This window comes from Tiliqua scincoides, chromosome 6 (genome assembly GCF_035046505.1).
Source record: "Tiliqua scincoides isolate rTilSci1 chromosome 6, rTilSci1.hap2, whole genome shotgun sequence".
NCBI classification, from domain to species: Eukaryota; Metazoa; Chordata; class Lepidosauria; order Squamata; family Scincidae; genus Tiliqua; species Tiliqua scincoides.
In genome coordinates this window covers 3,017,660-3,036,281 of record NC_089826.1, presented here as the reverse complement: position 1 = coordinate 3,036,281, position 18,622 = coordinate 3,017,660, and the positions used below count along the sequence as shown (strand labels likewise).

The 18,622-nt window shown below is 42.9% G+C and overlaps 1 protein-coding gene across 2 annotated transcripts in view; it reads left to right on the top strand.

Moving 5' to 3' along the window:
• The window catches only part of ATRN (attractin), a 137,620-nt gene that overhangs the window by 54,589 nt on the left and 64,409 nt on the right, over nucleotides 1-18,622 (top strand). Inside the window, exons 5-13 of one of the 2 annotated variants that reach the window (XM_066632160.1) lie at nucleotides 2,461-2,663; nucleotides 3,811-3,979; nucleotides 4,822-4,912; nucleotides 6,258-6,501; nucleotides 8,835-9,018; nucleotides 10,517-10,671; nucleotides 12,742-12,826; nucleotides 15,833-16,050; nucleotides 18,363-18,484. In XM_066632160.1, the coding sequence (XP_066488257.1) occupies nucleotides 2,461-2,663; nucleotides 3,811-3,979; nucleotides 4,822-4,912; nucleotides 6,258-6,501; nucleotides 8,835-9,018; nucleotides 10,517-10,671; nucleotides 12,742-12,826; nucleotides 15,833-16,050; nucleotides 18,363-18,484 (1,471 nt within the window). Of the gene's footprint in view, nucleotides 1-2,460; nucleotides 2,664-3,810; nucleotides 3,980-4,821; nucleotides 4,913-6,257; nucleotides 6,502-8,834; nucleotides 9,019-10,516; nucleotides 10,672-12,741; nucleotides 12,827-15,832; nucleotides 16,051-18,359; nucleotides 18,485-18,622 lie in introns of both variants that reach the window. The other variant, XM_066632159.1, reaches the window with a different exon arrangement.

Sequence of the window (18,622 nt, the reverse complement as noted above, 5' to 3'; positions counted from 1 at the left end):
AGTGAATTGTACCATGATTTATATTGCATCCCTCGTATTTGGGTAGTTCCTTCCCTCTGCATTGGTTAATGTGAATTCTACACACTGAACTTAGATCATTAAGAATTTCACTCTAGAAATCATGATAGAGGAATCCATATCTGTGGACAGCAACTAGCTTTCCTGGGTGGGTGGTGGTGCTGGAGCTGGATGCAGCTGCACATTGCTAGAAACCACAGCACCATCTTGTGGCAGCTATCAGTACTGCACTCTGTGACTTGACAATGCAAATGGCTTTGAAGGAGATGCTCATTTAGCACCTGCAAGGCTGAAGAAAGGATTGTGATGCATGTGTTGGTTGAGAGTGGCTGAGAATCTTCAGCCAGTGAGCCATTTAGCAAACTCATCTCTCTGCTGAGGGCCCCCAGATGTAAGCTGCATGCCACTGTTCTTGCCCCCTCTGACAGATCACTGCTGCCAACATCAGTTTGGGCCAGTTCCAGATATTTTGGTGACATCCAGTTTGGACTACTGCAGTGTGTTAGAATGCGGGCTGCCTTTCAAGAGCGTCCAGAAAGTTCAGCTGGCGAAAGCAGCAGGGAGGATCCCAGTTAAGATCCGTTGCGTGGACCATGTTGCTCCCATAGTTGACCATCTTTGGTGGCTTCCAGAAGTGTGTGTGTGTTGGCTTTAGAAGTCCGAAATGGTCTTGACCCAGGATCCAATCTGAGCCTGCCTGAGCATCTTGATCATCACTGTTGGCGCTGCTCCAAGGTCTCTGGCCTCCTGAGGTGGAGGGAGAAGAAGCACCCCAGGGCTGCTGTAGCTTGTTGATTGACAGCAGTTGCATTGAGGGTCCCTGAATAGGGAAAAAAGGTTGTAAGTCCAAGATATAATCAGTGCACGAGAGGGCTTTTTCAGTGGCTGCCCTCCAGGCTCTGGAAAACTTCCGGTGAGGCATCCCCGTTGTTCCTTTCAAGCCTTCTGGCAGAGAATTGAAAACCTCTTATTCCAGAGGTATTTTGGTTCCATAGCAACTTGCCAGTTTTCCTACTGAAACAAGTATTGCCGCTTTCTGTATTTAATGTGTTTAGTGTTATAGCCTGGGTTAACTGTTGTTTTAATTTATTACTGCTTTAATTGTCCTGACTGGTCTGGTCTTGTCAGCTGCCTTGCGTATGTTATATGGAAAGGAAAGGTGCAAATATTGGGGAAAAAAAATGTATTTTCCTCTCACTCCAACATAGTCAACTATTTTGTAGTTTTGCAGGTGACTCCTGCCTCCTTTTTCTGGACTCTATCTGTCCCATACTCTATAGACAAGGTTTTACATTTATATTCTGTGATAATTAATCCAGGAGGTCCAATGTTCCCTAGCTCTGTAGACATAGAACCTCCAGAAACATATTTCAAAAGCCTAGGGAGAAAAATCTACTCTCATGGTTCTCATTGTGAGTATGATTAGTTTGCTAGGGGTTAGTATACAGTAATCTTGTATTTTTCTCCCATAGTCAAACCACTAGCAAGTTGTTTGTGCTTGGCATAATTGGTTCATTTTCTATCACTGTTGCCCAGTTCCTGGTGCCCTTCAGAATGATGATCTCTGTTTTCACTGGCCTGTCTCTGTCTGCTTTTTTAACAGGCATCCCCATAGGTAATCATAAGAGCAGCCCTTCTGAATTAGATCAAGCCAGAGGCTCATCTAACCAGTTTCCCACAGTGTTCAGCCAGTCCACAAGCAGGAGAGAAAGGCATTACACTCTGCCACCAGATGGGCCAATCTGTTGCCTCTAGATAGCTACTAGCTTGGTAATGGCCACCAGTCTAAATGACTTTAGAAAGGGATTGGGCAAATTTATGAAGGAGAAGGAAGCGGAGGAGGATACATCTACCAAATTGTTACTAGTTAGGATGGCTGCACAATACCATCCAGGTTCAGGGAAGCCAAGGAATGTTTGTTCCTTTACCTTTAGGGCTGTATTGAGGCTGCATCAGCTCTGGAAAGTTGGATAGAGTTGGGTCGTATGTCACATTGCCCACCTTCCAGTTGTCTTGTATGGAGGCTGATGTCAAGGACAAGTTGATAGTTGTGTTAGAAAATCAGCAACTTAATATTTAAGTTCCTTTAGAGCTCTTGGATGGATGCCATCTGGATCCACTGTTTCATTATTTAATTTGTCAATAGGATCTAGAATCTTGCCCCTTGACACTTCTAGGTGACTCAGTCCTTCAGGCACTTGTGTCTGCCCTATGTCTTCTGTTGTGAAGGCAGATGCAAGAATTCATTCAACTTCTCTGCAATCTGTGCATCCTCTTGAGGCTTCTTTTTTAGTTCCCTCATTATGTGATGGTCCAACTTGGTAGGTTTTCTGCTTTTGATGTATTTAAAACTTTTTTCCCTTTGCCTTGCTGTTTTTATTTATATGCTGCTCCTAGTATTTTTTTGCATCCCTTATTGTCAGTTTACCTTTCTTTTGCCAGCGTTTGTGTTCCCCGGAACTGCTCTGACCAAGGAGATTGCAGGCTCACCAACAGCAGCAAGGTGGTTGATTGTGACTGTTTGGAACATTGGAAAGGAGAATCCTGTGATGTTCCCTATTGCCCCAAAGGTTGCGGTTCCCCAGAGAGAGGGCAGTGTAGCATGAACGAGACACAAGGATGTGTGTGCAACTCTGGTTGGCAAGGTAGGTAATACTATTTTCTTTTAAGGCTTCCTGATTTAATTGCATGTGTGAGGTTTTGCGGAGTCTGGAAACATCCTGAATTATAGTTCACCATTAAATGTTTGTACTGTTAACCAGTAATCAGTAACCAGTAATGTCAGATTACCGATGAGAGTGGCAGCCCTCGATATTTCAAAAACCTAGCCAGATTTCTTTTCTTTCTGGGTCCCCCTATCCACTGGCTTTTCAGCAGCTTCAGGACCCCATGCCTTACTCTCATCATCCTTGACCCTCCTCTCCAGATGGTACACTGGTCTGTGCCAGGGATTTCAATCAACCAAACTTTCTTCTGTGTCCCTCATACTAGCTTCACTTGCAGCGGTTTTGGGCCAAATGCATTCAGTTCTTAATACAGTTGTAGCGTGCTTGAACTTTTTACATGTCTGCTGTAAATGTGCCCCAACTGAAGACAGGCTGGTACTGCCTTCTGGTAGAGACTAATAACCTTTCTTTTCGGTTGACCTTCCCACCTTAATTTTGGTTTGGATATTATTGGGATTATTTTTCTTACTGCTTTTTAAAATTTATTTGGGGTGGCAATGGGATGGTGCTGTTGCAGTTTTGAATGCATTTTAAAATATATATTTTATGCTGGCTTCCTTTTTCATTTTTATTGTTTTGTCTTTTTATCTTTGTATTTTAATAAACACCGTAAGCTGCTCTTGGTGCCCTGTTATTGGGGGGGGGGGAGGAAGAGTAGAATATAAATCTTTCAAATAAATAAATGAATATGTAGAAGGAGAGGTGACATAAGTGGGATGTGCAGGCTTTAGATGAATATGCACTCGGTGGAAGAATGCACGTTGTAGCTTCCCCTTTTGGCCGTTGTAGTGGAAGTGTTGAAAGCAGAAGCAGAAGTCACTTGTATCCCAGCTTGACAGAACTCTTTATAATGTCTACAGTTTCTGTCACTGACCCTTTCCCTTCATCAGTTAGAATAATTGTGAATGTTCTGTGGTATCTCAGCTAAAGGAACTGTTCAGGTGTCATTCCCAACAGTTTTTAGTCTACCTAAATATTAGTTTATCTCCTCTGCTCTGGCAAGCTTGCAGATTTGTATTGCATGTAGTCAACTGTGCTTTTAGATAACACACCTTGTTCATCCCAGGTACAGATTGCTCAGTTCCCATTCCAGCAAACCGGTCATTTTGGACGCACGAGGAATTCTACATTCCCAAACTTCCCAGAGCATCTCATAAAGCCGTAGTACAAGATGATGTCATGTGGGTGGTTGGTGGCTACTTGTTCAACCACACCGACTCCCAAATGGTTTTGGCGTGAGTAAACTAAAATCCTTAGAAAATTTGGAACAGGAAGTGATTAGTAGGAAGGGGGCCAGGTTAGATGCAAGCGCTATGTCTCAGGGTGAAGTACCCGTTGTTCCCCCCCCCACTCTAGCTTGTTACCACTTGTCTACTCAGTGGTTAAGATTTTTCCTCCATTTGGGGTATATTTACATGTTTTTTTTTTTCTGTTGCACTCTCCCTTCCTTGGCAATCTCATGGTTAAGTTAGGCAGGTACCATAGACTGGAAAGTTGCAGGAAGCATTGTGGGGGGTGGAAGTGGTACCATGGTTACCCTTCAGCTTCGGCAGATGTAGGCTTGAGGGTTCTGCCCTTTGTCTTATATATCTGTGGCTGTCCCCAAAACTTACCAATGAGGGCATGGAATGAAATGATGATTTATTCAAGCCATCTCACCTATAGGCCCTGGATTTCAGAGCAAAAAAAGTTAGTTTTCTAGACTGAATAAAATCCTAAGATAATATATAAAGGTTGTGCTGAACAAAATGGAATAATCCATTTGTTTCTAACCATTTATGGAGGAAAGAGTATTGAATATATCTTATTCAATATTTTATTTTTCTGAGAAGGCACCTTTTCATGGCAAAAAAAAAACCCCAAACAGACCCAAAACTAAATGGAGCAACTCATATTATCAGCAAAACAGTTTTAATCCAGTCAGTTTAGGTTTACCCATAACTATCCCTCTTATCATGTTCTCTTGGTCTCCCCTTTTCCCCCTTCCCTTAAGTATTGCAAGAAGGATGACTAGCAGCTTTGAACTTGAGTGTAAAATTACACACCAGTGTACACACCAGCCTTTTTTGTTTTCCAGGTACAACCTTCTTTCCAGAGAATGGCTACCCCTGAACAGCAGTGTGAATGCAGTTGTGATCCGATACGGGCACTCTGCGGCCTTACATGAAGTAGGTGGCTTTGGTTGGGCTTCTTGTGTCTATGCCTCTCAGTCTTGTTTATCAAGATGTTATCAAACAATCTACAAAGCTGTTTCCAAAATAACATGCTAATAGAACTTCTGCAGTTAAAATAGCAGTGACGTGTTTCTCTGGTTTGAGTTGAAAAATGGGAAGTAACCATTTCCAGTAGTCTTGGAGGCCAGGCAAAACAAGTTTTGCTCCCTTTCTGGGAAGTAATCAGTGATAGATAGGGTCAAGTTTTGGCAACCCCTGAGTAGTGATATCCCTAGAAATGTCTGTCTGGTGTCACGAAGAGATGGAACTCTGAACAGGGGCCCTCCAGCATTGTGGATGAGTGGGAGCTCATACCGGGAGGAGAAATTATCTGGCTCCATATATGAGTGTGTGTTGGCGCTCTTCTGTAGGGGTCAAATGTGCTGACACACTTTCATGCTAAATCTTAAGAAAGAGGAATGTACAGGAGGCCCGTGTTAGCTGCAGGTTCAGCATCCGTGGATCTTAGGTATCTGTGGGAGCCGAATGGTCCCCCCCCCCCCGTCTCCGAGCCTGACCGGAGCAGAGCTCTGGTTGGGCCTGGAGGCTTTCTGAGGCCCACAGCTTGGTTCTCACTTAGAGGAAAGGAGGCTAAAAGGCAGTTCTTGTGGGATATATACAGATGTCAGAGGGGTAATCCCCCATAGAGAGAGGGGTGGAGCTATTTAAAAGTGAAAAACTTTAGGAGATCAGTAGAGATACTTTAGCAGCTTCTAGTGGTTCCTGAATATTTTTGTAGCCTGATCCTCAGCGGGTCCATCACAGCATGGGATAAACGTGCTTTGTTTCTGTTGAATATCTCAATTAGCGCTCATCTGGGTAAGAGAGGAGCTTCAATTCTCTATATGATTTTGGTTGGTGTATTTTGTCTCCTTCATACATACCTCCTCTCCGTGTCTCTCTCTCCCCCTCCCCCCGAAATAGAATTGTAGGTGGTGGTGAGAATTGACATTGTTAATGCCATTAAATAAATCACAGCATGCATTAAAATATAAACAGAATAATTTTTTTCATAATTCTAGGCATTTTTCAGCTTGTCCAGATAAATGCATACATTTTCCTAGTAAATGATGGAAACAAGGGTGAAACTGCATCACTTATTAAGGCTGTGGGTAATTCTGGAGTTGTACTGATAGATACCAGAAATCTTTGTGTTAAGGCAGCCATCGACATCTTTGGGTACCTATATGCACGTCTGTATGCTAGGCTACTTGAACACTTTTGAGTTTGCTTTCTTGTGTGGTCACATTTTAACTCAGTGCATTTTACTATAAAAATGCAATTCTCTTTTTTTCTCTAGAATAAAATCTACATGTATGGAGGCAAGATAGATGAAACGGGGAACGTGACCAATGAGCTGTGGGTATTCCATATTGCAAACCAGTCCTGGGTTCATGTGATCCCAAAGGCCAAGGAGCAATATGCTGTGGTTGGCCACTCCGCCCACATTGTCACACTGGACGATGGCACCTCCGTGATGTTGGTCTTTTTTGGGCACTGTCCTCTTTACGGCTACATCAGCAGTGTGCAGGAATATAATCTGGGTGGGTATTGCCATAAGTCTATTAAAAGAATTTCTTATACAAAGAGGAACTAACCTTTATTTTGTACACAGATTCCCTTCAATCTGATGCCTCTCTTTCCTCCACAATCTTGTTCTGACTGTTGGCAATACCAGTCAATATTGTCAATACCAGCAGAATCTAATGTGGGCCTCCAATATATTGGCTTTTGTTGGTTATCCCCCTTTTTCTATGCTTGTCTGTCAGTACCTCCACCTTCTTATGTCCTTCTGCTCACTCTCTTTCTTTTCCTTGGCTTCTGGTACTATTATTGCCTTCCCTTGTATATGTTCCATTGTCAGCCTCTTCCTTATTTGAGCTTTACTGCTCTTGTTATTGCTTCAGTTCTCTCTTTCTTTCCAATCCTAGTCTTATTGATCTCATGTTGTTTGTACAGCATCTGGTTTGGGACAGTGTCTCATCTATGCAGCATATAGTGATCATCATTGGAATCCTTCAGTCTCGGGAGACTATGGTATAGCGCTCTGGAAAGTGGTTCTGGAACAGCGTCTAGTGTGGCTGAAGAGGCTAATTCGGGAGAGACAATCCCTTCCACACTGGGAGCAAATGTAGTCTGTCCCTGGTGTGTCTCCCTGGCTGTGGGCCTTCCTTCTTTGCCTCAGTCTGTTGGGCAAGTGCCTCTTCAAACTGGGAGAGGCCATGCTGCACAGCCGGCCTCCAAGCGGGACGCTCAGAGGCCAAGGTTTCCCATCTGATCAGGTCCATTCCTAAGGCCTTCAGATCCCTCTTGCAGATGTCCTTGTATCGCAGCTGTGGTCTACCTGTAGGGCGCTTTCCTTGCACAAGTTCTCCATAGAGGAGATCCTTTGGAATTCGGCCATCATCCATTCTCACGACATGACCGAGCCAACGCAGGCGTCTCTGTTTCAGCAGTGCATACATGCTAGGGATTCTAGCTCGTTCCAGGACTGTGTTGTTTGGAACTTTGTCCTGCTAGGTGATACCGAGGATGTGTCGTGGCTATAAATAAATGTTGTGTAGTGGTCTGTGCTTTGTTTGTAGTCTTTTGATCTCCCAGACACCCTCATTTTGGAGTCGTAACAATTTTTAAAAAATACATCCATACTAAAAAAGGGCCTGATAATGTTCCAACACAATCCTTGAATTTGTTTTCTTGACTACCGCAGACCCCCCCCCCAATAAGTCAATCTCACAGATAAGTCGAGGAAGGTTTTCAGCCAAAAATCATGAAATGTTCTATGACCCTTGGATAAGTTAGGGAAAGGTGCTTGTGAAAAAGAGCTGCAACTTTCCCTGTAACCTGATTGCCCAGAGACCTGATTGAAAGAGGGGAAAGAATCTGAACTTCACCACTGTTTTTGAATATATCAGCAAGGTGCTTATGCAGTACTGTATACTATTCCCCCTTTCTGTGTAAAGGAACAGCCGGGAGGGAGGAGAGAGGAAGCGAGGGGAATTTTTTTTCACAATCTGCAGTTGTACTGAGTTTGTAGATGGCAGGTTTTAACACCTAACAGCAGCCAGCCTGCCTGCCTGCCAAGTAACGTGCTGGCTAGTTGCATCAGGAGAGGAAGCATGGCCAACTGGAGCTACATTGTACAGGGTGAGCTTGTGCCTGCTGCTCCTCTGGGCTTCTCCTGACTGCTGCAACACCCCTGAACTGCCCTGACCCCTGAGTGACCCGCAGATAGGACAAGGAGATGTTCTTTGCTGGATTTTTTGGTAAAAATTTCTCACCTTATAGGCAAGTATCTGCGGCAGTGTTTCTCAGACTGTGGGTCAGGACCCACTAGGTGGGTTGCGAGCCCATTTCAGGTGGGTCCTTTAATTTTTCATATATTAGCTTTGATACTCCCATGGTCTGTGACTGCATTTGGGGGAATGTTACAGACATGTACTTTTAACAGACTACTATGTATATTTTAACAATGTTAGTCAGTGGGACTTACTCCTGGGTAAGTGTGGGTAAGATCACAGCCTAGGATTGTTACAAATTTCCCTGCTTGATGATGTCACTTCCAGTCATGACATCACTTCTGGTGGGTCCTGACAGATTCTCATTCTAAAAAGTGGGTCCTGGTGCTAAATGTGTGAGAACCACTGATCTACGGTAATATAAATTTACTTAAATTCAAATGCGTACATTTGTTGCTAGACGTTGATTGGTTTTGTGGGTGGTGAACCATTTAGCGGCAATGCTTGTGGAGCAGAGTGTCATTCCTTTTTTGATAATAGGAGGGATCTCTTTAGGAACGATAAACTTTTCTGTTAGAATATGGACCATGCATAGGTCAAAGATGGTTCGTTCACATCTGCCTTTTTTCCTCTCTTAGCAACAAACGCATGGAGCATTTTACAAACGGGTGGAGCTTTGGTGCAGGGAGGCTATGGTCACAGCAGTGTGTACGATCCAAACACCAAGTCCATCTATACCCACGGGGGTTACAAGGCGTTCAGTGCGAACAAATACAGACTGACAGACGATTTATATAAGTATGAAGTGAATTCACGCATGTGGTATGTATAGTTATTATAATTTCTCCTTTGGTGCTACCATGTCTCCTGACCAGAGAAAGAATGCTGGCACTGAAATCGATTTTGGATTGTCCGATGTATTTATTTCAATTTGATATAACACCAAACAAAACATGGCTGCTACTTTTAAATTTGACAGGTGACTTCTGGCTAAGACGGCAAATGCAGTGAATGTCACATGGTGAGCTTGTCCACGTTGCGTCCTTCTAGTAATAATTTCGGTTTGATTTCAGGGGACCTGCCAGATTGAGGGTTCTTTTTGTTTTTTTGTACTTCCTGTCCTTAATGGAGACTTATTTTCATCAGAAGATCTTTTCATCTGTCGTTTTTGTTTTCCTCTGCTGTCTTACGATGTATTCCTTGATCAGAAAGTATTCCTTTGCTCTTTGCAGCCTACTGTTTGGGCTAAGCTAGGTGATTTTCTCTTAAGAACCTGTTTCAGCTGGACTTCTTTCTAGTTTCTGAAGCATTAGTTGGACATTCTTATGACTATATAATAGACACTGTATCTGTCTTAGATCATGCAGCAGTGATCTGGTCTGTGTGCCTTTTGCCATTGAGATGGAGATTTAATATTTATTTAATTTGTCCTCAGATGACATTGAGCTTACTGATTATGAAGACTCCAGGTTTTATACCCAGGCTGTGATCTGGGATGCAGCTAAAGCAGTGATTTTAAACCTTTTTCATCTGATGGCACACTGACATGGTGCTAAAATTTTCAGGAAACGCCATCAGTTTTTTTCTTACAAGACACACCATGCTGCACCCCCCAAAGCACTACTAATAAATTGCCCTTTCCCAAGCTCCTGCGGCACACCTTCTGAGACCCACCTTATTTTGTATTCCCTAATCTCTTTTGCATCTCTCTGAAAATTCGGATCTCTCCTTTACAAATATTGGCATTCTTTATTGGTTCCAGATCTCACATACTTAAGAGAGACCTGGAACAGGGAATCATGTCAGATTTAACCCTTACAATTGAATGTTGTTGCAAAAAAAAAAAAAGTGGCTCATTTTTCATTTGACCTCCAGGTTATAGCTTATCCAACACAAGACACAGCACATCTGTCACACACTGTGGAGCTGTCCCACAGCTGCTGTTCTCTGGGATAAGGTGTTTGAACATAATTTTAAAAGTTTGCAATCATAAAGGTACCTCCCAGGACTTGCATGCTCTCCTACGTTACTTCCCAATCATTTGGGGCCTGTCTCAATAATATACTGAACTGTGGGTTTCTAGAGCACTGGGAGTGGTCAAGCACCGTATTTTCTCGTGATTTATATCACTGGTTATCTGAATTGCTTGTGCTGGCAATTCATTTGAGAGAACATTATAGAGAAATAGACAAAAGGAAGATCAGTTTCATCTTCTTTGGAACCATTCTTAGATCAGACCTCACCCTAACTGATTTTAGTTATCTCTCTTCATTGTGGTGACTTCACAATCCTGTTTTTTTTTTAAATGATATTTCCGCAGGACAATTCTTAAGGACAGCAAGTTTTCTCGCTATTTGCATTCTGCTGTAATCATTAGTGGAACTATGCTGGTGTTTGGAGGAAACACACACAACGACACATCTATGAGCCATGGTGCTAAGTGTTTTTCTTCAGACTTTATGGCTTATGATATAGGTAAGTTCCCTTTAGAAGTACAATTAAAGCAACAAAAACTGACCTACAGGCATATAGTGTAGCAAGGCTCTTCTTACATTCTTTGATGCCAGAGCGTTACAGAAGGAGACATTCCCCTTCTATAAGGGTGTATTGAATTGATAATGAAATAGTCAGGCTTTTGATGGCCAGAAGAGGGCAGCAATCAACAGATCCATGGTTTGGATTCTATTTAAACAGAATGAAGATCACGTTATACACAGAAGAATTAATCCATATGGTATCTTAGTACCAGACCACGGCTAAGAATGATTGTTATTTACACGTGCAGCAGTTATTTCTGTTTTTCCTTTTTGGGGGGAGAATTTCAGCCTGCCTTTCTAGCTTTACGTATGTGATTCAACGTCCAAGTATCTGTTTAAAGCAATCAGAGTTGTTGACTGCACATTCTTCTTTCTATTAGTATGTATTGAAAAATGGCAACCATTTCCCTGAGAATGAGTACATTTTGTAAGAACACAAATCTCTTTCTACAGCACACACACAGCTATAAATTCTTGTGGCTGTCTGAGCTGTGAATCTGCAGTTGGCTTAATTCATAGGTCAGGAAAGAAATAATTCTTGTTAATTTCAAAGCCATGAGATTTTCCCTTCTGTACTTGATTCCCAGTTGAAGAGGGAGAAGGAAACAGAGAGCTAAAAAAATGTTCTGAGTATTTACCCTAATCTAGTGGAATATATTTCTTAGCCCCACATAACTCTCAGTTTATCGGATGAATTGGAGGAGGACAAATTAAAACTCTAACTCTTCCTTATTATCTTAAAAAAGCTGTGAGCAGTTCATCAAAAAATTAAACTTTTGCAGTGAACTTAAAAAATATTAAAACCGTTGCTAGAACAGACAAAAGAAAATATTTCTTTACCCAGCATGTAATTGGTCTGTGGAACTCCTTGCCACAGGATGTGGTGATGGCGTCTGACCTAGATGCCTTTAAAAGGGAATTGAACCGATTTCTGGAGGAAAGATCCATCACAGGTCACAAACCATGATGACTATAAGCAACCACTAGGCTACCTCAGGATGCCAGATGCAGGGGAAGGCACCAGGATGCAGATTTCTTTGTTGTTTTGTGTACTCCCTGAGGCATCTGGTGGGGCACTGTGAGATACAGGAAGCTGTATTAGGTGGATCTTTGGCCTGATCCTGCTGGGATCTTCTTATGGTAGCAGTTCAAGTAGCCCACAGAGTCCAAGCTGGAGCATCAGTCTATTGATGCCTATGACCCAGCACAGCACATCTTGTCCACAGGTGCCTGTTTCTCACTGAAGAAAATATGTTATCCTGTTTTCTAGTGACATCTGTTAATTAATACACACAGTAATATAGTCTGTATTACAGTAATATAGCACACAGAGTATCTTCTACAGTAAAACTTAACTAGAGACTTTTCTTGAGTTTCTTCATAGTGAGGGAAAAACTATTAGAAACCAGGAAAGCAGATGTGTAGCGTTGTCTCTAAATATTAGGACAACAGAAGAAAAAAGACAAAATATTCTGCATTAGGCAGGGTGCTTGTTCCATTCTTGTCTTTGTTACAAGGGAAGCAGGAACTCCTCTAACTAGATGTGAGCACCCTGGTCCAGGGAATTGGAAGGCAAGGGAATTGTATCCCTTAAGGACATCAGTGTAGGGTATCAGGTGTTCTTGATGTGCAATTGGATAAAAAAATAAACGTCTGGATTTTATGACACCATCTAGTCTAAGGACATGTTTTGCAGAGGTCAGGCTTGTTCCTTGCCCAGTTTTGTGCAAAAGGTACTTTCTATGATAGAGTGGATTTTGCTGGTTTGCATACACGTTTGTGAAGAGAATGGCCCAAGTTATTGCAGTGATGTGTACTCTGGTCTTGCGTACGGTCACCTGAGGTAGTTTGGGTTGTGCCTTTTGAAATGCCATAACAAGTCTGTGCTTTTTGGAATGGTCATTGTGGTTCCTACGTTATTAAATTGCTTTTGGAATAATGCAAAAACGTCGTCCACCTGAAATACTCGGTGCTAGAAGAAACCATTCTCTGACTTGCTTAATTCTAGCTTGTGATCGCTGGTCTGTGCTTCCTCAACCTGATCTTTCCCGGGATGTCAACCGATTTGGACACTCTGCTGAGCTGAGCAACAAGTAAGAGGGGAAGATGTTTTCTGTGTTGCGGAGGGAGGGTGCAGGGAGGAGGGGAGCATGTCCCTGGCCTTGCAGTCTGTTTCTCGTCAGTGGGACAGATGAGTCAGTGTACGGATTTCGGAAGTCCTTGACATGACAGAGCTTGTCCTGTATGCTGCATTGCTCCTTTCAGTCCAGGTGCCAAGTGCAGGTATGTGCCACGTAGCAACTTTCCACCCAGCAACTGACAGCATGTATGATGGTGGTCCCACCAAACTCGCCAGGCTAGCTTCCTTACCTCCTTCCTTAACCAGCTTAACCAGCTTAACCAGCGCGTTGTGTACTTTCTATTCATGCCTTTGCTAACTTGCTTCCTTCCAGCTCCACAAGGTGTTCTGGGGCACTACTTGGCTGCTGCAAGGCATTCTGGGGCACTACCCAGTTGGCTTTGAGGTTGTCCGGACAAGGATGAATGCTCATAATGACGGGGTTTGCAGAATATATTCCCACTGTTAAGTGGATGCATACCTGTACTACTTTTGTGAGTACAAATAGGAACACCATTAATGCATGAGGGCTGCTTAAAATGTGGCAAACTTAACTTCTTATGGAGGAAAATAAAATTTATTTTGAAAGTGAGTTGGCAACCTTCAGTCTCGAAAGACTGGTATTGCGCTCTATATCAACGTATACTTGGGGGTTCTCTTGGACCCGCATCTGCTCCTGGATTCCCAAGTGGCAGTTGTGACTAGGGGAGCCTTTGCTCAGCTTTCGTTGAGTCGCCAGCTGTGACCATAGCTGGGTCGGTCAGACGTGGCCACGGGGACCCATGCCCTAGTGACATCCAAATTAGACTACTGCAACATGCTCTACATGGGGCTGCCTCTGAAGATGGTCCAGAAACAGCAATTAGTCCATTAGTGAATGTGGCAGCCCGTGTGGTTGCTGGGGCTTGTTGGTTCGTGGCTCTTCGGGCCACTGGCTGCTGGTTTGTTTCTGTCCCAATTCAAAGTGTTAATTTTGACAATTAAAACCTTATATGGTTTGGGCCCATGGTATTTGAAGGGCTGCCTCCTTCTGTATAATCCTACCAGCACTCTCTTGTCATCAGAGGGCGCCCTTCTGACTATGCTGCCATCAGCAGAGGTGAGGGGCGGTGGTTGCTAGAAATAGGGCCTTCTTGGTGGTGGCTCCATATCTGTGGAATTCCCTTCCCCTGGAATTATTAACTTCTTCCTCTCTGGAAACCTTTAGGCCGGGCTTTAAGACTTTTTGTTATTCTAACAGGCTTTTAACTGCTGACATATTGGACTGGCACTTTTTTTAATGAATCTGATTTTAATTGGTGAACTTTTGGGGTCTATTTTAATAGTTTTAAGTTTTAAGTTTTTTTTATTGTACTTCTGTGTTCCTTTTATATTGTAAGCCACCTTGGGTGGTAAAAAGACTGGGTAAAAGTTGTACTTTACTGCTTAGGTCTGTTTTTTTTAAAATTATCTTCTCTTGGTAACAAGGTCCATGAGTTAATTGTGAAAATTGACTTTTACTAGTCCTGAAACATGACTGTTCAGTTCATTGTGCTTTGCCTTCATCGTTGCTTTGAACAACAGTTTCCAGCTCAGTTTTTTTCCACCCCATTCGCTAACTAATGTACCTCCTATCATAACAACATGGTTTTATCGCCTTTCTAAGAGTGTCTGTCTTAAATCTTCCTCTCTTTGGAGAAAGCCACTCACTGTTCCTGCATGGTATTGTTGGCCCCTTCTTGAACTCTTCCTTGTCTCTACTGCACTGCACTGCTCTTCAGCCATCTTTCATTTAATCTGTACAGCCACAAAATTTTATTTTAAAAACTCAATGGAAACAGTTTTCACCCTTTTAGACAAAAAGGCTGCCTTTAAAACCCTTTCTGTTCAGGTATTGCCCACCAAGGTTGTAAACACTGCTCCTTGTGCAGGGAATCAAGGAAGTGTGAATTCTGCGTTCAGAATGCGGACCTGTAATTCCTGTATGAAATTTGCTACAGTGGAATGCAATGATGGCTTAAATGGCTTTGAAAGGGGATGAGACAAATTCATGGGGGAATAGTGGCTCACCACTTGCTGTTAGGCATGATCGCTAAATGGAACCTCCAGTTTCAGAAGCAATAAGACCACTGAGGATGGGAAACAGTTGGAGAGTGCTATTTTCATTCCTGCTTATGGGCTTCTCTAAGGCATCTGATTAGTCACTATGGGAAGCAGGTCTAGGATAAGACCCTTGGTAGATAGAGCAGGGCTCTGTGAATCATGCTTCTATTCACATATTGATTTTTTTAAAAAATCTACTTTTGCATACCACAGCTAGGTTTTCATATCTTAGTGTTCAGGCTGGAGAAATGGAAGCCTATGGGAATTGGTTTATGGGTGGTCTTTGTACATAAAGATCAGGGAATAATAGTGTGGGGGGTGAGAAGACCTGGGGAAAGAGCTGTTCTCGGTCAGAGGAAGGGGAGCATTCCGTAATTGATATTGTCCTTCCCATGTAGTCAAACACAAGGGACAGCAAGCTCCTTGCCAGTGTGGGAGGGGCAATCCCAAGGTGTGTTATGTGGAAGCAATGAGATCTGTGCAAATATCTATTGTAAGCCATGCCTTGTGACCCACCAAGGCATCTGCAACAAGCTGGCATGCATGGTGGCCTGCCAGGGACTTGGTGATCCCTACTTGTTTTTTTGCCGGCAGAAAAATGTGGCAGGATTGTTGAGGCTCTGGCAGGGCACCCTACAAGATGGGTAGATTACCAGGTGTTCTGGTCTATTGTTAACATTGAATGGCCGGGAATGGATGCTTTGCAAGGAGGGAACTTAGGGTGGGAGTACTTTGACTGGAAGTGGGCCAAGCGTTTGTTTGTGAGGAGTCTTTGGAAAACGTCTTACATTGTTCATCTGTGCTCAGTACATAGATAAGTCTGTTCCAAGTGATTTATGCTGCACACCTTGCCATAAACCGCAAACCACGGATGTGTTCATTTCCCCCCCTTTGTCAGCACTATGTATGTATTCGGAGGCTTCAATAGCCTGCTCTTAAGTGACATTGTAAAGTACACTCTGGGAAGCTGTGAAACATACAACAATGAAACCTCCTGTTTGCGGGCGGGCCCTGGACTCCGATGCGTGTGGGCTGGCTCCGTTGCCCAATGTCTTCCATGGGAAATGGCCACAGCACCCCAACAACAAAAAATCATGGAGGACTGCCCTCCCTCAGGTAGGCTGCACATTTTCTTTCTGCTGGCTTATATTGATGAGGGATATATTTGATGTTGAGCTTTGTATATTTGATGACTGCTTTGTAGTTGTCAGATGTGGGAAGATTTGGTGGTAAAATGTATGTTATTGCCAGATGCATTCCCTCAAAACTTTGTATGTATGTAAAATTGTTGAGATTTCTTCTAAAGATCTGATACAATTTGGCTGGCCCATAAATGTCTCAATTCATTGGCTCTATTGACACTGTTGAATGTGTGAAGTGGCGTTATATCATCAGTCTGTCTTGCGCTCTTGAGCAGCTCCCACCCTTTTCAGTAAAAAGACAGAAATTCCTGGTGTATTGGGCCCTTGGTTTGAGAAGATTAGTTGAGGTAGGAAATCCAAACTGACCTGTCAGACTGTCTCAGGTAAATTGCTAGAATAGCAGATTATTTTATTTAAAAAATGATTGTCAGGTAAACCTAAGAAAAGCTTTGCTGAGGAAGAATTGGCTTAGCTTCTGCAAAGGAATGGTCTTGCTTTGTTTAGTGTTTGCTTTGTTTAGTGTTTTTGAATTCTCTGTGTGTGTGCATGTAAAATTTATATATTTATTTATAAATAAATAATGTAGATATAGATGATGCATTCAAAGTTGGAATCCAAAAAGAATGTTGTTACCCATGTCATCCTTCACACCTAAATAAAGTTAGCAGTCATAGATTAAAGGAGTGAGTTATCTTTTGACTCGATAACTTGTTAAAAAAACAGAAAGGAGACGGTATCAATCTATATTTTTCACAATGATGGAGATTAGCAGGTAGAGCCCTCTCATACTCTACCTCAGTGGATCTGTCTTGGGACATTTGTAAAAGTTCTGGTTAGGGTGGGCAGTGAAGTAGAGAAGCTTGTGGATGACACCAAATTAATAAAAATCACAAAATGCCAAGCAAACCTGGAAGAAATTTATTTTAAAAAGTTTTTCCCAAGCTGTGTGAATGCGTGATAACCAGGCAGATTCAGTATAAGTAAAAGCAAGTGTGCACTGAGAGAGAATCCCCTAATTTTACATACATGTTGAAGTCTAGATTAGGTGTAAAAGGAAAGCTTTCTTATCTTCAGAAAATTCAGCTGCATAGAATGAGGAAAAGGAACTGCCTCTTCTAGAAATGGTCCCTGCCCTGTGCAGTTTTTGGAAGAATTGTTTTAAAAATTGTTCTGTGTTTCAAGATACCTGCTGCCTGATCCCTCCTGGACACATTTTTATTGAGAAGGTTTTTCATTGATCTCACTTGCTTGATCAACTAAACATTCTAGTTCTTCTAGGGAGAAGTATGCAGACAGCATGCAACTCATCAAAGGTGACACACAGGGGATGAACGCTGTTGGATTATATTAAGAACAAGCCTGTTTGACAAACCTCTTTGACATCCGCTATGGTTGCCTTTTGACTTAGTGAAGCCCAAAGTCTAGTTGTCACTGAGGAAGTTCACCTGTGTCTGTGCTGTGCAGTGCTTCACATGGCACATAGCGACTAAGATGATTACTGGGCTGGGGCACCTTCCTTATGAGGAAAGGCTACGGCGTTTGGGCCTCTTCAGCCTAGAAAAGAGGCGCCTGAGGGGGGACATGATTGAGACATACAAAATTATGCAGGGGATGGACAGAGTGGATAGGGAGATGCTCTTTACACTCTCACATAACACCAGAACCAGGGGACATCCACTAAAACTGAGTGTTGGGAGGGTTAGGACAGACAAAAGAAAATATTTCTATACTCAGCGTGTGGTCGGTTTGTGGAACTCCTTGCCACAGGATGTGGTGACGGCATCTGACCTGGATGCCTTTAAAAGGGAATTGGACAAGTTTCTGGAGGAAAAATCCATTACAGGTTACAAGCCATGATGTGTATGTGCAGCCTCCTGATTTTAGAAATGGGCTATGTCAGAATGCAGATGCAAGGGAGGGCACCAGGATGCAGGTCTCTTGTTATCTGGAGTACTCCCTGGGGCATTTGGTGAGCCGCTGTGAGATACAGGAAGCTGGACTAGATGGGCCTATGGCCTGATCCAGTGGGGCTGTTCTTATGTCTGTTCTGTAGAAAACTGGCATGTCAAAGGCTTCCCCTGACATCTGTTTGATGCAGAGGAATTTTTTTTTTCACATGGGACACCATTCCTCCTCCTGCTGCATGATGTAGAGCCCAGACACAAATTGACCACTTTAGTGAGAACTGGATATAAGTAGTGTGCCTGTTGCTTGCATCTGATGTGTGGGACAAAAGCAAATTTCTCAAGACTCTGTCAGGACATGCCTGTGTTTCTTGTTTAGTAGCTGTGGATCATGAAAAATGTGATCAGAATACAGACTGCTACAGCTGTACAGCAAACACAAACTGGTGCCATTGGTGCACGGATCAGTGTATCTCGAGGAACAACAACTGCTCAGAAGACCAGGTAATGGTTTCTGCTTTACAGTTTGAAGCATCTGAACCTCCTTCATGCCCATTACCGGGGAAGGACACTGTTAAGATTATATTAAGAATGTTACTTGATGTGTTCAATCTGTTGCTTCTCTTGTGGAATTGTTGTTTT